This window comes from Oncorhynchus nerka, linkage group LG16 (assembly GCF_034236695.1).
Source record: "Oncorhynchus nerka isolate Pitt River linkage group LG16, Oner_Uvic_2.0, whole genome shotgun sequence".
Taxonomy (NCBI): Eukaryota; Metazoa; Chordata; class Actinopteri; order Salmoniformes; family Salmonidae; genus Oncorhynchus; species Oncorhynchus nerka.
Genome location: NC_088411.1, coordinates 3,548,652 through 3,568,571, shown reverse-complemented (window position 1 = coordinate 3,568,571; position 19,920 = coordinate 3,548,652). Strand labels below are relative to the sequence as shown.

At 47.5% G+C, this 19,920-nt stretch overlaps 1 protein-coding gene across 1 annotated transcript in view; it reads right to left on the bottom strand.

Moving 5' to 3' along the window:
- LOC115144527 (MAGUK p55 subfamily member 2-like) overlaps window positions 1–19,920 on the bottom strand; it is a 46,172-nt gene that overhangs the window by 12,459 nt on the left and 13,793 nt on the right. Inside the window, exons 3-5 of the mRNA XM_029685577.2 lie at window positions 9,489–9,665; window positions 8,972–9,127; window positions 8,482–8,709 (exon numbers count right to left, since the gene is read on the bottom strand). Coding sequence (XP_029541437.1) covers window positions 8,482–8,709; window positions 8,972–9,127; window positions 9,489–9,665 — 561 coding nt within the window. The remainder of the gene's footprint in view (window positions 1–8,481; window positions 8,710–8,971; window positions 9,128–9,488; window positions 9,666–19,920) is intronic.

Sequence of the window (19,920 nt, the reverse complement as noted above, 5' to 3'; positions counted from 1 at the left end):
AGCTGCTGAAAAATGAGCTCCTGTATATATTGAGATTTAAATGTTTTTTAGAGTGAAGTACATCGAAAAAATCAAGAGAAAACTGCAAGACTCAATAGAAGACAAAACAAGGAACAAACCAAAAAGACAGGCTTTTGAAGAAGTAACTATTTTTCATAAAATTGTACAGTTATCTTAGCTAGCTGAATTGCTAGCTGAATTGTTTACTTGTTGCTAAGCAGTTGCTAGGGACTCTCCTGGAAGAAGCTAGCTAGCTTACAAATAATAACAACAAAAAATATCTAGTTAACAGAAGAAAGGAAGACAAAATAAGGACAGAAGAAAAAGGAAAAGAAAAAGGACAACAAAGTGAAACCTCTAAAGAAACAAGAGACCATAATACAAGAAACAGCACTATAGAGAGATAGAACAACAACAACGCAGCCACTGCCAGCTAGCCTACTTCAGCAGTACTGTATCATTTGAATTATTTTAGTCAATAAGATTCCTGCTACGTAAGCTTAACTTTCTGAACATTCGAGACGTGTAGTCCACTTGTCATTCCAATCTCCTTTGCATTAGCGTAGCCTCTTCTGTAGCCTGTCAACTATGTGTCTGTCTATCCCTGTTCTCTCCTCTCTGCACAGACCATACAAACGCTCCACACCGCGTGGCCGCGGCCACTCTAATCTGGTGGTCCCAGCGCGCACGACCCACGTGGAGTTCCAGGTCTCCGGTAGCCTCTGGAACTGCCGATCTGCGGCCAACAAGGCAGAGTTCATCTCAGCCTATGCCTCCCTCCAGTCCCTCGACTTCTTGGCACTGACGGAAACATGGATCACCACAGATAACACTGCTACTCCTACTGCTCTCTCTTCGTCCGCCCACGTGTTCTCGCACACCCCGAGAGCTTCTGGTCAGCGGGGTGGTGGCACCGGGATCCTCATCTCTCCCAAGTGGTCATTCTCTCTTTCTCCCTTACCCATCTGTCTATCGCCTCCTTTGAATTCCATGCTGTCACAGTTACCAGCCCTTTCAAGCTTAACATCCTTATCATTTATCGCCCTCCAGGTTCCCTCGGAGAGTTCATCAATGAGCTTGATGCCTTGATAAGCTCCTTTCCTGAGGACGGCTCACCTCTCACAGTTCTGGGCGACTTTAACCTCCCCACGTCTACCTTTGACTCATTCCTCTCTGCCTCCTTCTTTCCACTCCTCTCCTCTTTTGACCTCACCCTCTCACCTTCCCCCTCTACTCACAAGGCAGGCAATATGCTCGACCTCATCTTTACTAGATGCTGTTCTTCCACTAACCTCACTGCAACTCCCCTCCAAGTCTCCGACCACTACCTTGTATCCTTTTCCCTCTTGCTCTCATCCAACACTTCCCACACTGCCCCTACTCGGATGGTATCGCGCCGTCCCAATCTTCGCTCTCTCTCCCCCGCTACTCTCTCCTCTTCCATCCTATCATCTCTTCCTTCTGCTCAAACCTTCTCCAACCTATCTCCTGATTCTGCCTCCTCAACCCTCCTCTCCTCCCTTTCTGCATCCCTTGATTCTCTATGTCCCCTATCCTCCAGGCCGGCTCGGTCCTCCCTCCTGCTCCGTGGCTCGACGACTCATTGCGAGCTCACAGAACAGGGCTCCGGGCAGCCGAGCGGAAATGGAGGAAAACTCGCCTCCCTGCGGACCTGGCATCCTTTCACTCCCTCCTCTCTACATTTTCCTCTTCTGTCTCTGCTGCTAAAGCCACTTTCTACCACTCTAAATTCCAAGCATCTGCCTCTAACCCTAGGAAGCTCTTTGCCACCTTCTCCTCCCTCCTGAATCCTCCTCCCCTCCCCCTCCTCCCTCTCTGCAGATGACTTCGTCAACCATTTTGAAAAGAAGGTCGACGACATCCGATCCTCGTTTGCTAAGTCAAACGACACCCCTGGTTCTGCTCACACTGCCCTACCCTGTGCTCTGACCTCTTTCTCCCTCTCTCTCCAGATGAAATCTCGCGTCTTGTGACGGCCGGCCGCCCAACAACCTGCCCGCTTGACCCTATTCCCTCCTCTCTTCTCCAGACCATTTCCGGAGACCTTCTCCCTTACCTCACCTCGCTCATCAACTCATCCCTGACCGCTGGCTATGTCCCTTCTGTCTTCAAGAGAGCGAGAGTTGCACCCCTTCTGAAAAACCTACACTCGATCCCTCCGATGTCAACAACTACAGACCAGTATCCCTTCTTTCTTTTCTCTCCAAAACTCTTGAACGTGCCGTTCTTGGCCAGCTCTCCCGCTATCTCTCTCAGAATGACCTTCTTGATCCAAATCAGTCAGGTTTCAAGACTAGTCATTCAACTGAGACTGCTCTTCTCTGTATCACGGAGGCCCTCCGCACTGCTAAAGCTAACTCTCTCTCCTCTGCTCTCATCCTTCTAGACCTATCGGCTGCCTTCGATACTGTGAACCATCAGATCCTCCTCTCCACCCTCTCCGAGTTGGGCATCTCCGGCGCGGCCCACGCTTGGATTGCGTCCTACCTGACAGGTCGCTCCTACCAGGTGGCGTGGTGAGAATCTGTCTCCTCACCACGCGCTCTCACCACTGGCGTCCCCCAGGGCTCTGTTCTAGGCCCTCTCCTATTCTCGCTATACACCAAGTCACTTGGCTCTGTCATAACCTCACATGGTCTCTCCTATCATTGCTATGCAGACGACACACAATTAATCTTCTCCTTTCCCCTTCTGATGACCAGGTGGCGAATCGCATCTCTGCATGTCTGGCAGACATATCAGTGTGGATGACGGATCACCACCTCAAGCTGAACCTCGGCAAGACGGAGCTGCTCTTCCTCCCGGGGAAGGACTGCCCATTCCATGATCTCGCCATCACGGTTGACAACTCCATTGTGTCCTCCTCCCAGAGCGCTAAGAACCTTGGCGTGATCCTGGACAACACCCTGTCGTTCTCAACTAACATCAAGGCGGTGGCCCGTTCTTGTAGGTTCATGCTCTACAACATCCGCAGAGTACGACCCTGCCTCACACAGGAAGCAGCGCAGGTCCTAATCCAGGCACTTGTCATCTCCCGTCTGGATTACTGCAACTCGCTGTTGGCTGGGCTCCCTGCCTGTGCCATTAAACCCCTACAACTCATCCAGAACGCCGCTGCCCGTCTGGTGTTCAACCTTCCCAAGTTCTCTCACGTCACCCCGCTCCTCCGCTCTCTCCACTGGCTTCCAGTTGAAGCTCGCATCCGCTACAAGACCATGGTGCTTGCCTACGGAGCTGTGAGGGGAACGGCACCTCAGTACCTCCAGGCTCTGATCAGGCCCTACACCCAAACAAGGGCACTGCGTTCATCCACCTCTGGCCTGCTCGCCTCCCTACCACTGAGGAAGTACAGTTCCCGCGCAGCCCAGTCAAAACTGTTCGCTGCTCTGGCCCCCAATGGTGGAACAAACTCCCTCACGACGCCAGGACAGCGGAGTCAATCACCACCTTCCGGAGACACCTGAAACCCCACCTCTTTCAGGAATACCTAGGATAGGATAAAGTAATCCTTCTCACCCCCCCCCTTAAAAGATTTAGATGCACTATTGTAAAGTGGCTGTTCCAATGGATGTCTTAAGGTGAACGCACCAATTTGTAAGTCGCTCTGGATAAGAGCGTCTGCTAAATGACTTAAATGTAAATGTAATGAAATGTCCCAGACAATACAAAGCTAGAGCACCATCCCTGTATCCCATCTCCTGAAAATGGAAGAGTCGGAAGGAGTTAGAGCCCAAACAGGTAGCCATGGCAACCCTTCCCTATGCTCAACGGTGATTACTCATGGCAGCAAGTTGAAGTGTGAATGAAATGCTCCCCTCAGCCCCTGAGCTACTCTAGCCCTCCCATCACCCCTTCTACCCCCCAGTGATTTTAGCAATGTGGAGGGAAATGTTGTCACTTGGAGTCACAGACAGGACACTGGGTAAAAGGAGTATTCTACTTAGCTCGGTCACCTCAGCATACACCAGCACAGTACAGAGAGATGGGAGTTAAAGTTGATACTTCGTAAAATACCGGGCAGATCTCTTTAATGGACTGGATTAATTGAGCACTTAAGAGGAATGTATCATCCATTATCAATGTAGTGTAGCACCCACCTGCACAAAGCGCCTTATATGTAATGTAATGTTACAGTGTTTTGACAAACTGTTTATGTCATTGTTGAGGGCCGCCTTTGTCCCTGTTCCCAAGAAAGCTAAGGTAACTGAGCTAAACGACTACCAGCAGCACTAAGACTAGTCAAGGACCATATCACCTCCACCCTACCTGACAACCTAGACCCACTACAATTTGCTTACCGCCCCAATAGGTCCACAGACGACGCAATCGCAACCACACTACACACTGCCCGAACCCATCTGGACAAGAGGAATACCTACGTGAGAATGCTGTTCGTCGACTACAGCTCAGCATTTATCACCATAGTACCCTCCAAACTCATCATCAAGCTCGAGAACCTGGGTCTCGACCCCGCCCTGTGCAACTGGGTACTGGGCTTCCTGACAAGGGTTGCCCCCAGGTGGTGAGGGTAGGTAACAACATCTCCACCCCGCTTATCCGCAACACTGGGGCCTCTCCTGTAGTCCATGTTCACCCACAACTGTGTGGCCACGCACGCCTCAAACTCAATAATCAAGTTTGCGGACGACACTACAGTGGTAGGCTTGATTACCAACAACGACGAGACGGCCTACAGGGAAGAGGTGAGGGCCCTCGGAGTGTGGTGTCAGGAAAATAACCTCACACTCACACTCAACGTCAACAAAACAAAGGAGATGATCGTGGACTTCAGGAAACAGCAGAGGGAGCACCCCCCTATGCACATCGATGGGGCAGTAGTGGAGAGGGTAGTAGGTTTTAAGTTCCTCTGCATACACATCACGGACAAACTGAAATGGTCCACTCACACAGACAGTGTTGTGAAGAAGGCGCAGCAGCGCCTCTTCAACCTCAGGAGGCTGAAGAAATTTGGCTTATCACCAAAAGCACTCACAAACTTCTACAGATGCACAATCGAGAGCATCCTGTCGGGCTGTATCACCGCCTGGTACGGCAACTGCTCCGCCCACAACTGTAAGGCTCTCCAGAGGGTAGTGGGGTCTGCACAACGCATCACCGGGGGAAAACTACCTGCCCTCCAGGACACCTACACCACCCGATGTCACAGGAAGGTCATAAAGATCATCAAGGACAACAACCACCCGAGCCACTGCCTGTTCACCCCGCTATCAACCAGAAGGCGAGGTCAGTACAGGTGCATCAAAGCAGGGACCGAGAGACTGAAAAACAGCTTCTATCTCAAGGCCATCAGACTGTTAAACAGCCATCACTAACATTGAGTGGCTGCTGCCAACATACTGACTCAGCTCCAACTCACTTTAATAATGGAAATTGATGTCAAAAATGTATCACTAGCCACTTTAAACAATGCCACTTAATATAATGTTTACATAACCTACATTACTCATCTGATGTGTATATGTATATACTGTACTCTATATCATCTACTGCATCTTGCCATATTTATGTAATACATGTATCACTAGCCACTTTAAACAACGGCGCTTTTATGTTTACATACCCTATATTACTCATCTCATATGTATATACTGTACTCGATACCATCTACTGCATCTTGCCTATGCCATTCTGTACCATCACTCATTCATATATCTTTATGTACATATTCTTTATCCCTTTACACTTGTGTGTGTATAAGGTAGTAGTTGTGGAATTGTTAGGTTAGATTACTCATTGGTTATTAACGCATTGTCGGAACTAGAAGCACAAGCATTTCGCTGGACTCGCATTAACATCTGCTAACCATGTGTATGTGACAAATAACATTTGGTTTGATTTGAAAATGTGTTATGATGATGGAGCAGTTTTGAGAGGCAAGGGAAATGTCTGCACAAACAGACAATAGCATCTCGTCTGTCATTTCTCTCCCTTTCAGAGAAGCCATTTTGTAGCAACTCTCGGTTTGGATAGCCTGAAGTCGCGTCCGGAGATCAAAATACTTCAATATGGACCCTCGCCGGTCGCCAGGAAGCATTTCAATGCCATAACCTCTACATTTTCTTCTCAGAACCTTTTGAAATGCGCCAAATGTAATTTCCAAAAGAATAGCCCAGGGACTGATTGCAAAATGTCAGTGGACTGGATGGACAGTACAGAGCTGTGGGCTAATAGCATGCCATGAATTACTGCTATTTGAGAGAGGTGTCCAGTCCTGTGAGCTTTTCCTTGATCTCTGGGTCAGTTACCGAAGAGTCGCTGGTTCAAATACTCCAGCCGACAAGGTGAAAAATCTGTCGATGTGCCCTTGAGCAAGGCACTTAACCCTCATTTGCACCAGGGGTACTGTATTACTATGGCTGACCCTGCAAAAGAAAACCTTTCACTGTACCTATCCGGTGTATCTGACAAAACGTTTTTATTGTTATTTATTTCATTTGGGTCATGATGCCACTGAGTACAATCAATCTCGCACACTCTTTCCCACTGGGCACACAGTGGTTGGAACAACAGTGTTTCAACATCATTTCATGAATTGACATTGAACCAACGTAGAATAGACATTGAATTGACATCTGTGCCCAGTGGGTTGACTCCTCAGAGATTCTGGGTCCATTAGCTAGACTCACAGAGCTAAGGACACTATACTAACAAGGAATCCAAAGGCTGGGCGGAAAGGTTCAAGGGGACTAATAGTAACCAGTAATGTGTTTTAGGTGTATTCATTTAGGGTGCATACACTATTTTGAATAACTATTTTTGTCAACTGAATGCTGAGTCTGTGGGTTGAAATAACCGATTAAAACATTTTCTTTCTAGTTGGAACAGATGTACTGTACAGATCTTTTTCTGTTTTTCTGGCCCTTTTGGGTTTGCTCTCTCATCCTCACGGTGACTCCAGTAGCTAATGCATTATTCATGAGAGAAAAGCCATTAGTAGGATACACTTAAAAAATAAATAAAAATCTCACAAAATTGTAAAAGTAAAATTGCCAGCGCAATTGGCAGGTTGATGTTTATTGTCATGAATCTTGGCCTGCAGGCAGAACTGAGTGATTTCCACTAGATGGCCCAGCTACAAAGTCAAAATTGGATATATCGTACAAATTCAGGAAAATGTAAATGTGCTTTTTGGTCTTAATCTAAGGTTAGGGTTTGACATTAGCATTAGCAGTGTGGTTAAGGTTAAGGTTACCACTCTGCAGAGCTGCATCCAAGGCAATATTCATTACAATAAATGCCACTATAGCACTCACTTGAAGAGGTTGCATTGGATGTGTATTCTTGGAAGGAGACACAAGGTTAATGACTGCAGGAGGGAGACATTGGCTCTACAGTATTTTCTGAAAAACCAAATAGAATTTAATGTAAATCTGAAAAGATTTGATAGGCTAAGTGGACGTTTTTGGCATATTGGATACATATATAAAATGCTTTCAGATATACATAAATCCCAAAACAGATATGGGCTAGGGTTACATTTATACTGAACCAAAAAATAAACGCAACATGTAAAGTGTTGGTCCCATGTTCCATGAGCTGAAAAAATATATCCCAGAAATTTCCCAAATTTGTTTACATCCCTGTTAGTGAGCTTTTCTCTTTGGCAAGATAATCCATCCACCTGTCTGGGTTGGAATATCAAAAAGCTGATTAAACAGCATGATCATTAAACAAGTGCACCTTGTGCTGGGGACAATAAAAGGCCACTCTAAAATGTGCAGTTTTGTCACACAACACAATGCCACAGATGTCTCAAGTTTTGATGGAGAGTGCAATTGGTATGCTGACTGCAGAAATGTCTAAAGAATTGAACGTTCATGTCTCTATCATAAGCCGCCTCCAATGTCATTTTAGATAATTTCGCAGCATGTCCAACCTGCCTCATAACAGCAGACCACGCGATACCACGCCAGCCCATGACCTCCCCATCTGGCTTCTTCACCTGTGGAGTTGTCTGAGACCAGCCACAAGGACAGCTGAAGAAACTATGGGTAAATAAGGTATTTCTGTTTTTAATTTTTAATACATTTGCAAACATTTCTAAAAACCTGTTTTTGCTTTGTCAAGGGGCATTGTGTGTAGATTGATGTTATTTATTTAATCCATTTTAGAAAAAGGCTGTAATGTAACAAAATGTAAAAAAGGGGAAGGGGTCTGAATTCTTTATTTCGGGTGGCTATTTGGTCAACTATTTAACTAACTACTTAACAGTCGTATGGTTTGGAGTTGCAAGTTGTTCAGGGTCCTGTTGGCTCCAGACTTGGAGCAGAGGTACAGCTTGCCGTGCAGTAGCAGAGAGAACAGTCTATGACTTGGGTGGTTGGAGTCTTTTGAAAATGTTTAGGGCCTTCATCTGACACTGACTGGTATAGAGGGTCCTGGATGGCAGGTCATATGGTTCACTGTATGGGGTCACAGAGAAATCATGGGTCAACTCACCTGGCGTGGGGTGTGAGGCTCCTGGTAGCTGGGGAGGATCTTGAGCACCACACTGCCGCTGGCCTCTTTCAGCATCTGCTGGAGCACCTTGGGGTCATTGCCCACCTCTTTCGCGTTCACCTCCTTGATAATGTCACCAACGTGGAGGAGGCCCTGCTGGTCGATCATCCCGCCGTGGAGGATGCGGGCGATCACCAGCTCTCCGCTCTCTACCCGAAACGTCACACCCTACAAAGGCAAAGATATAGCACTGTATTTTACATTGCCGTTTTTAACTACATGAGCAGAGTCAAAGAAAAGTAAAAAATCCATGACACTGAGTGGAAGGACCTACAAAGGTATAACAAGGACCGCCATTTAAAAAAAAAATGTCATTAAGAAACATACTCACAAACTCAACAAACAGTTGCACTGTAAGCCACTGTAAAGTAAGCCATTTCAAAATGGCTGCCAGGGTGTCCAGCATTTCTTGCCCCTCACTGAGTCTTACCAGGTGCTCTCCAGACACCTTGCGGATGCCCACCATCCTGACTGCGTCTGGGGCAACAGGCTGGGTGTTGAAGGCAGCGTCCATGAAGGAACAGGGGCTGGGAGGAGGAGTCTCAAAGGTCTTGGATGCCACCGAATCATGGGTTTCCAGGAGAGACTGTGTGTAGACCAATAGGGGCAGAGGATAATGATGTTGATGATTGCGTGACACATACTGTAGGATGGAATTGATATAGTAAGATTCACAACTGATCTTAAGAAGACGGCATTCGATACATTAAACACGGTAGCATGCCATCCATGGTAGCTACATAAGTTAGGTCACTTTTCCCTCAATAAGGTAAAGCTCTTGGAGAATGGGTAAAAAAAAAAAAAACTCTGTGTAGATGTCCCACAGTAGGAGTGCTGATCTAAGATCAGTTTGGCCATTCAGATCATAATGAATAAGATTACGTAGACAGGAGGGAACTTGTCCTAGATCAGCCTTGATAAAAGCTTAAAACATTGAGTGTTTAGACCTGGAAGTGTGGCTCCTTCAGTATGCGTGCCAGTTCGTCTGCAGCCTTGTTCCTGTGTGTGAGGGGAGTGAGCTCCTTCAGGATGTCCTGCACCAGCTCCATGTTGTTGTCACTCACCGCCTCCAGCCTGGACTCCTCCAGGTTCTCATGGGCCTGAGGGTAGCAGGGAGACGGGAACTGAAGGTATAAAAAAAACGGTCTTGTTAATAACCATCTTTGTTGGAAATTTTAGCCTACACTATTTAGCCAACACTTTTATCAAACGCGACTTACAGTGCAGTGTGTGCACACATTTTTGCATTCAATCCCATGACCCTGGCCTTGCTAGCGCCATGCTTTTACCAACTGTGCCACACAGGACCATTGGAACCAAATCAGAACCAATTAGTGCCAAATCTCACAATGTACTTAGGCCATACAAATAAGTGCAAATAGTCACAGAGTATTCACCAGTCGCTCAGTTCTTTTCTAGCAATAAAGTCAATGAATTGTGAAAAGACGGGAAATCCCCAAATAAACACAGTACAACTCCCATTCAGAAACAAACAACACACGTCTCAGAAGAGAAGCATCTGCCCTAAAACAGTCAAGTACGCTGTGTGTTTTCTCCCTGTGCTGTGGAGCATCAACACAAGTTTTTTTTGTCTCTCGTACCGAGGGCACTGGGCCCTCACCTTTCACCACGACTGGCCTCTGGCCCACCCCCCATGTGGAACTAGTGAACTGAATGATAATGTGTTACTGCTCATCAATCTCCAAATGTTTCTTTTTGGCTCCCATTAACAGCAAACCCTTTCATTTAGAAGTTTGAAACGCTGCATAGCACTTAAATGGTTTAACCTGATATCAACTTATGCTGTCTTAAACCCATTAGATAAACCAGTACATACATTGGTAGGCACAGTGTAACTATATAGTGTTGATTCAAATTAGCACCAGATAAATGAATGAGAACACGAGGAAGACTACTCAAATAAGGATCTCTATGCATAGCCGTTACAGTACGCTGCTGCATAGAATATAAAGATAGAATAGTCAATTATAAATGATCTATCATCCTGCTACGTTATTCCCAAACAGATACAAATAGCCATGTTGTTTTGTGGGTAGATTCACAGAGACAGTCATACTCCCTTGGGCCTGTTGTCTAATCTCTGATCTGGCAGCCATGGGCTGTTTGTTTACGTGAGGGAAAGGAGAGCGCCCCTGCTGTTAAACAAGACGGACAGAAACACAACACACACACAGTGTAACGATTTTCATCCTCTTCTGACGAGTAGTAGGAAGGATGGGACCAATATGCAGCGTGGTACGTGTCCGTGTTATTTTATTAGAACGGAAACACTAAACAAAATAACAAAGAGAGTGGAATGAAAATGACACAGTCCTGTAAGGTGCAGCAACACAAAACAGAAAACAACTACCCACAACTCAAGGGCGAAACCAGGCTGCCTAAGTATGGTTCTCAATCAGAGACAACGATTGACAGCTGCCTCTGATTGGGAACCATACCAGGCCAAACACATAGAAATACAAACATAGAATACCCACCCACATCACACCCTGACCAAACTAAACATAGAAACATACAAAGCAATCTACGGTCAGGGCGTGACACTCACACACACACACACAAAGAGAGAGAGAGAGAGTGAGAGAGACCCACACACATATAGAATGTGTTTTGGTAAGGGTGGCAAGGCTGGTGGAGCAAGCTTCAGAGAGTGGCCCTTGAACAGCAGAACAACACAGCCAAAGGCAGGTTATGCCCCCATATAATAGCTATCTTTTCCCTCTGCTGTTGTTGTCTGGCTTTGTAAGCTACTTCACAGGCACATTGGAAATATGGGAGGCTGAAGAATCCAAATAGAGCAGAAGACCTGCAAGTCTGTTGTCATTTATTTAGATACAGTATCCACTCATAGAAAATGGGTTCAAAAAGGGTTCTTCAGCTGTCACCATTGGAGAAACCTTTTGGGTTCCAGGTAAAACCCTCTGTAGAAAGGGTTCTACATGGAATCCAAAAGGGTTCTACTTGGGGAAAAATAGGGTTCTTCAAATGGTTCTCCTACGGGGACAGCCAGACAATGCTTTTAGGTTGTAGATAGCCTTTTATTTTAAGAGTGTAGGCAACCTAAATACGTGAGTGAGAGCAAGAGCGCATTTGTTATCTCATGATCTACAACTTCAATAGTTCTAACGACTCCAAGATAAGGAGCCAAGCAGTAGCTGCCAAGGAAATGACTGATCATAATGTTCTGTAGTTTTGTGAATGGCTTTTGGCATAGCTGCTTCTGCCAATATCCATTCATTATATATATCTCTCTCACCATCGTTTAGACAAGCATTTCGCTACACCCGCAATAACATCTGCTGTGTATGTATAACATTTGATTTAATAGTACAGAACCTTGCTGAATACACACAGGGTCCCTGTTCAAAAGCCCTGTAAGGAATAGGGTGCCATTTCAGATGCACCACGTAATATATTCCATTTATTCTTTATCATGAATATTATACAATACACCCGCTACTGTCTCAAGTCCTTGAACATGGACCAGTGCTCTTACAGCTGGCATCTGTGGATGAATCATTTATGATGTTTCCCATCGATAGACACAATGGGCACACACACAGATAAAACACACAGATAAAACACACAGATAAAACACAGAGAGAGAGACTTTCATTTCATTTAAAACTCACCCCCCCTCCTTAAAAATAAAACACCAAAATATATCCTGTACTGCATACATGTACCATACTCAGCTTGCCCTCTACCCTATGATACAAACCAACATCACAATACCCAAAACAACTCACCACTTCTACAACCGTATATCCAAAACATCTTCCCCAGCTATACAGACAGCCCCCCCCCAACACACCATATCTCCTGAAACATCTCCACACATTTTATCATTCTATAGAACTCAAACTCAACCCTAAGGCGTGCAGAGACCATCCCATTAAACAATAGTAAAGGGTCTGTTACCCCCCCCAACTTTGACCCTGTTCCTCTTTGTTAGCCAAATAGCCAACTTCGCCTGAGCAAACAGAAAATTCAACAAAACCCATTTGGCCTTCTCCTTAATCGATACCTGTATCCCATTATGAACATCCCAACAGTAAACCCCCCACCCCAACCTCTCACACAGACATTCCAACAGAGACATTAATGGCATTAACCTGGTGTACACAGAAAACACATCACAGTTCCTTTCATTACACAGAATGGACACCCCTGCCCGATTCTCGGTTCAACCCGTGCCAACCAGCTGTTAGTGGCCAGGGCTCCATGTAGAACCCTCCACTGGAGGTCCCCTGACCTCTTTGGTACTGGGGGTTTGTAGAGCCCCCTCCATCTAAAACACACCATACTCTCCGCCCCACATACACCCTGCCACTGATGTGCCTTCACTCCTGTTAGGCTCCTAATGTTCCTAACCTTAACGCAGAGGTTGTAGAGCGCTTTACCTCCCACATCCTCAAACTCCCCCAGGCTCGGAGTGTTCAAATCTAACAAGTCCTCCAGACCCCCTTGCCAGTCTCCAGTCTCTGCCGTCACCTGCAGTGGTGGAAACATTGGTGGCCCCTCCCCTTTTGGCCGCTCAAACATCCCCCTTACTTGCTCAGACAGTGCCTCCTGGGCCTCTTCCAGGAATCTCTCCAGCAGCCTAAGAGACTTTATTCCTGTTTGTTGTGCCAAGACTTCCGGGGTTTTCCACCCCTCCTTTCCCAGCACTCGCAGGTTGTGGAAGATAGGCTCCTCCCACACCCACAGCCCAGGCTCCACACCCCCTTCTCCTGTGGGCCTTAGTAGCTGCCAGGCCCTAAGTACTGCAGAATAAAAATCAGAGAGACCTGCTGTACTCAGCCTCTCCAGCTTCATGAGGAACAGCTGCCGGTCCAACGCTAATCCACCAGCTCTCCTCAGTAGTGCTGGTTCCCTCCAGCCAACATCAGTATGGTACAGCAGTCTCTGCACCGCCTTTAGCCTGAAAGCAGCCATCCTGCTCTCCAGTTCCACCAGGCCCTGTCCTCCTTCGTGGATGGTCATGTAAAACCCTGCCGCCCTCAGCCAGTGATGGCCCGACCAGAAAATGTGCACCAGCTTGTGTTGCAGGTCTGCTCTTGCCCCAGTTCACCTTAGCTGAAGAAGCACCCTCGTACACCTTCAGACTAGTCTCCAGTGCCTGCATATCCTGACCATCCCTGACCATCACAGAAACATCATCTGCATATGCTGACACTGCTATGCCTGTCACCATATCATGCCTGTCCAGCACACTCCCTGCAGTCTCCTGCGTAGCAGTCCTAAAAAAGGCTCAATGGCTAGTGTATATAACTGCCCAGATAGAGGGCATCCCTGTCTAATGCCCAATCTCACCCAGACTGGACTACTGAGCCTTGACCATACATGACGCCCCAGCATACAACATCTTCACACAGGCCAAAATCCTTTCTCCAAACCCAAACATCACATTAAACAGATACTCATGGTCCACTCTCTCAAAAGCCTTCTCTTGATCTAAAGAGACCAGTCCAAAGTTCACATTAGAACCTCTCGACAAGTCCAACATGTCCCTGATTCAGAACAAGTTGTCCGTGATTGAGCGTCCCGGTACACAATATGTTTGGTCCTTATGTACTATCGAGTCCAAATGGGACTTCAGTCTGTTAGAGAGGACCTTGGCAAAAGCATTGTAATCTGCACAGAGTAATGCCACAGGCCTCCAGTTCTTAAGTTCACACAAGTCCCCTTTTTTGGGCAGGAGAGTCAGAGCCGCCCGACGGCAGCTCATTGGCATGTCTCCTACCCCGACGCATTCACGCAACACGCAAAAGAAGTCCTGTCCAATTATTCCCCAGAATTTTTTATAAAACTCCACTGGGAGTCCATCGACCCCCGGTGCATGGCCAGGGTGACATCTGGGTTACTGCCTCTGCCAGTTCATGGGACAACAGGGGAATGTCCATTTCATCCTTCTGTGCCAGAGAGAGCTTAGGGAGTCCTGCGAACAAGACCTGAGCACACATAGGATCACACACTTATGCCCTATACAACTCAGTATAAAACTCCACAGTCCGCTCCCACATCTCCCCCACTAGAGGTCACCGGCCTATCAGACAGCCGTAGACAATGCCTACCCTTGGCTTCACCGCTCTGTCTTTCCAAACCAAAGAAGAAGGAGCTGGGAGCATCCATCTCCTTGAGCATGGAGAACCTAGCTCTTACAAGTGCTCCATTTGCTTTAACCTGGAAAAAACTGCCCAGGTCCCGACGTAATTCAGCTAAATTAGCCTGGAGGCCTACATTGCCTTGCCCCACCATCTCTACCTCCATCTCACTAATACAATGCTCTAGTTCCCCCAATACTCTCCTAGCCTCTGAGGATGAGAGAGCTGTGTATTGTTGACAGAAAAGCCGAAATTGGACTTTCCCCACATCCCACCATTGACTCAGAGACTCATACTCCTCTCTTCGCTACCCCCACCTTTCCCAAAAGGTCTGGAAACCTAAGCAAAAAGTGGCACCTTTACATTGAACTTACAATAGGATGCCTGTCGGGGCCCTGGTGAAATAGACAGCCGAGCCATGGTTTTCCGAAAACCCCACCGGGAGAATGGTAGCGCCCAACAGGCTATTGCTCCGATTCCTAGACATGTAAAAACGATCAAGTCGGGCTGCACTCACCCTAGCCCCAAAAACCTTCACCCATGTATACTGTCTTGTGTTGGGATGTTTAGTTCTCCAAACATCCACTAGGTCGAACTGATTAATGATGTCCCTTAACACTCCCACTGACACTGAATGAGGCTCTTCCCCATTTCTGCCTTTTGTCAAATTCATTGTACATTTCCAGTCCCCTTCGACCACCAGCGTCTCCTCAGGCGCTAGCTGTGAGAGTTCCTGTCTAAGGCTCCCAAATAGAACCCCTCTTTCTCTCCCTGTGTTAGGCGCATACACATTTATAAAGACAAACCCCATGTTGTTCATTTCTGCTTTAACAACAAGCAGCCGACCCCTACGACCTGCTCCATTGAGGAGCAAAGTTTTACAGACAGACCCGGTGCTAAAGGACTGCTACCCCTGCACTAAGATCTGTCCCATGGCTCAACACACAGACAGCCCCGGTGCTAAAGGACTGCTACCCCTGCACTAAGATCTGTCCCATGGCTCAACACACAGACAGCCCTGGTGCAAAAAGGACTGCCACCCCTGCACTAAGATTTGTCCCATGGCACAACACACAGACAGCCCCGGTGCTAAAGGACTGCTACCCCTGCACTAAGATCTGTCCCATGGCTCAACACACAGACAGCCCTGGTGCAAAAAGGACTGCCACCCCTGCACTAAGATCTGTCCCATGGCTCAACACACAGACAGCCCCGGTGCAAAAAGGACTGCCACCCAGGTACTAAGATTTGTCCCATGGATCAACACACTTGCCCCTTTCCATCAGAGCCCCCAATCGACATCATTCAACACATCACTATGTGTCTCCTGCAGAAACAACACATGTACTTTCTTTTGTTTTACATATTCACCCAACACACTCCTCTTTCCCGCATCTCTGGCACCATTTATAATGAGCGAGCCTACCTGAAGAGTCTCCATAAGAAGTGGGAGAAACGCCAGCAAAGAAAGAGACCAATAGCAAAGCTCAAAAAGCCCCAGTGTCAGAAAGACAATATACATCTAAACTGTGTCAGAAGGTAAACCTTTACTCACTGTTGTGACCCACTTCCTCAACCTAAACCGTTTCCTGGGTGAGAGGACACCATGCTCCTCATTTTTCATAGCATGTTGTACTGATCTTACAAACTCTCTCGGATCAGAAAAAAAAGCCTCAAAAAAGCCTCAAGATTTTTCCCTCTTGGTCTCATTCAGGAACCTTGTCAGTTCTCTCAACGTGTACTTAGACCCCTCTGCTTGACTGGCTGTCAGCTCCGGGCCCATTGAAGAGGAGTCTGAAAATCTCCTCCTCCTCACTTTCCTCTCCCATCCTGACCACCTGCCCTTCCTCTCTGGTCAGGGCATCACCCACAGCAACAGGAAAAGTTTCCATGGTGCCTTTGTCCACACCCTTTTTCTTTTCCGCTTGACACCCTCCTCCTCCCCCCTAATCTCTTACACTTCCCCACTATACTCTCCTCATCCACTAGCATAACCTGACTAGACCCAGCCTCATCTACACCACCCTCCTCCTCCCCTCTAGTCTCTCACACTTCCCCACTATACTCTCTTCATCCACTTGCATAACCTGACTAGACCCAGCCTCATCTACACCACCCTCCATAGCATGACTAGACCCAGAATCATCTACACCACCCTCCATAGCATAACTAGGCCCAGCCTCAGATACCCCACCATCTCTAGGCTGACTAGACCCGGCCTCCGCTACCCCTCCATCTCTAGCCTGACTAGACCCAGCCTCCGCTACCCCACCATCTCTAGCCTGACTAGACCCAGCCTCCGCTACCCCACCATCTCTAGCCTGACTAGACCCAGCCTCAGCTACCCCACCATCTCTAGCCTGACTAGACCCAGCCTCCGCTACCCCTCCATCTCTAGCCTAACTAGACTCAGCCTCCGCTACCCCTCCATCTCTAACCTGACTAGACCCAGCCTCAGCTACCCCACCATCTCCAGCCTGACTAGACCCAGCCTCTGCTACCCCTCCATCTCTAGCCTGACGAGACCCAGCCTCCGCTACCTGACCATCTCTAGCCTGACCTAGACCCAGCCTCAGCTACCCCACCATCTCTAGCCTGACTAGACCCAGCCTCCGCTACCCCACCATCTCTAGCCTGACTAGACCCAGCCTCCGCTACCCCACCATCTCTAGCCTGACTAGACCCAGCCTCAGCTACCCCACCATCTCTAACCTGACTAGACCCAGCCTCCGCTACCCCACCATCTCTAGCCGGACTAGACCCAGCCTCTGCTACCCCACCATCTCTAGCCTGACTAGACCCAGCCTCCGCTACCCACCTTCTCTAGCCTGACTAGACCCAGCCTCAGCTACCCCACCATCTCTAACCTGACTAGACCCAGCCTCCGCTACCCCACCATCTCTAGCCTGACTAGACCCAGCCTCCGCTATCCCACCATCTCTAGCCTGACTAGACCCAGCCTCAGCTACACCACCATCCATAGCCTGATTAGACCCAGCCTAAGCTATCTCACCATCTCTAGCCTGACTAGACCCAGCCTCCGCTACCCCACCATCTCTAGCCTGACTAGACCCAGCCTCAGCTACCCCACCATCTCTAACCTGACTAGACCCAGCCTCCGCTACCCCACCATCTCTAGCCGGACTAGACCCAGCCTCTGCTACCCCACCATCTCTAGCCTGACTAGACCCAGCCTCCGCTACCCACTTCTCTAGCCTGACTAGACCCAGCCTCAGCTACCCCACCATCTCTAACCTGACTAGACCCAGCCTCCGCTACCCCACCATCTCTAGCCTGACTAGACCCAGCCTCCGCTATCCCACCATCTCTAGCCTGACTAGACCCAGCCTCCGCTACCCCACCATCTCTCGCCTGACTAGACCCAGTCTCCGCTACCCCACCATCTCTAGCCGGACTAGACCCAGTCTCTGCTACCCCACCATCTCTAGCCTGACTAGACCCAGCCTCCGCTACCCACCTTCTCTAGCCTGACTAGACCCAGCCTCCGCTACCCACCATCTCTAGCCTGACTAGACCCAGCCTCCGCTACCCCACCATCTCTCGCCTGACTAGGCCCAGCCTCATCTACACCACCATCTATTGCATGACTAGGCCCAGCCTCCTCTACACCACCATCCCTGGCATGACTAGGCCCAGCCTCATCTACATCACCATCCCTGGCATGACCTCTTCATCTCATTACCCCCTGCACGTTGATCTCGATTTCCCCCACTGGCGCTTGTACCCTTACCTTGTCTACGGCCTTTATGTGGGCACGCAAAGCTCTTATGCCCCAAATCCCCACACTCAAAACACTGTAGACTATCTGTGCTGGCATACCCTGGATAGAGCCCCTCCCCGTGCCTCACTTTAAAATGCACATTTAGCTGTTGCTCGTTGTCATTCAGAAACAAACACTTGCCTCTGGAACGAAACAACTTGCTTAAAAACCGCTAGCAAACTTATCAAAACGACTCTTTCCTGATTTTATCATCCATAATAAACGGAGGCAAATTTGCAACTACCACTCTTGTCGAAGGGGTAGAGAAAGGTGAAACTGGCACCAACACATCCCTTACAAATATTCCACTAGCAATTAGCCTACCAGCCAAATTTGCTATTTTGATGAACACAAACACAGCTTTGTTCATTCTAGAAGCAGAATGTATAAATTCAGCTCCTACCTGTTCACCGACAGCAAGCAGAACCTCCTCCACCTTAACTCCATTCTCAGGAACACCTGAATCCATGCCGTATAGACAGCGTCTCCTCCGCGCTAGGCTGAGAAGCCATCGCGCACCCCACACCTTCCAAACCCCAGGAAACTAAAACTCTGTCCTCTTCCACCCTAACTTTGAAAAAACTGTGGATACCGCTAAAACAAATAGTGCATTAACCCTCCACCATAGAAAAAGAGAATTGAAAGAAAAGACCAAAAAAACTATCAAGAAAGTTAGTTAGGACAGAGCCCTCCACACCAAACACTCAACCTCTAAAAAACTCCCAGCATGCACTGAGAGAGAGAGAGAGAGAGAGAGAGAGAGATAGAGAGAGAGCAAAAATACAATTACTTAACACATTGCAAAGAAATTTAAAAAATGTGGGTACACAGTGGCAGAATACCTGACCACTGAGACTGACCCAAAATGAAGGAAAACTTTGACTATGTACAGACTCCGTGAGCATAGCCTTGCTATTGAGAAAGGCCATGTGCACACTGCCCACAAAATGAGGTGGAAACTGAGATGCACTTCCTAACCTCCTGCCAAATATATGACCATATTAGAGACACATATTTCCCTCAGATTACTCAGACCCACAACGAATTCGAAAACACATCCAATTTTGATAAACTCCCATATCTATTGGGTGAAAAACCACAGTGTGCCATCACAGCAGCAAGATGTGTGACCTGTTGCCACAAGAAAAGGACAACCAGTGAAGAACAAACACCATTGTAAATACAACCTATATTTATGTTGATTTATTTATTTTGTACTTTAACATTAACACTGTATATAGACAGTGTTAAAGTACAAAATGTCTTTATTCATTTGGAACTTTTGTGTTAGTGTAATGTCTACTGTTCATTTTTTATAGATTTTTCCATTTTTGTTTATTATCTATTTCACTTGCTTTGTAAATGTAAACGTTTGTTTCCCATGCCAATAAACTGTGCAATTGAAATTGAGAGTGAAAGCGAGAGAGCGAGGGGCTCTGTTCTTTTCTTCAACTGGAGGTATTTGATGCA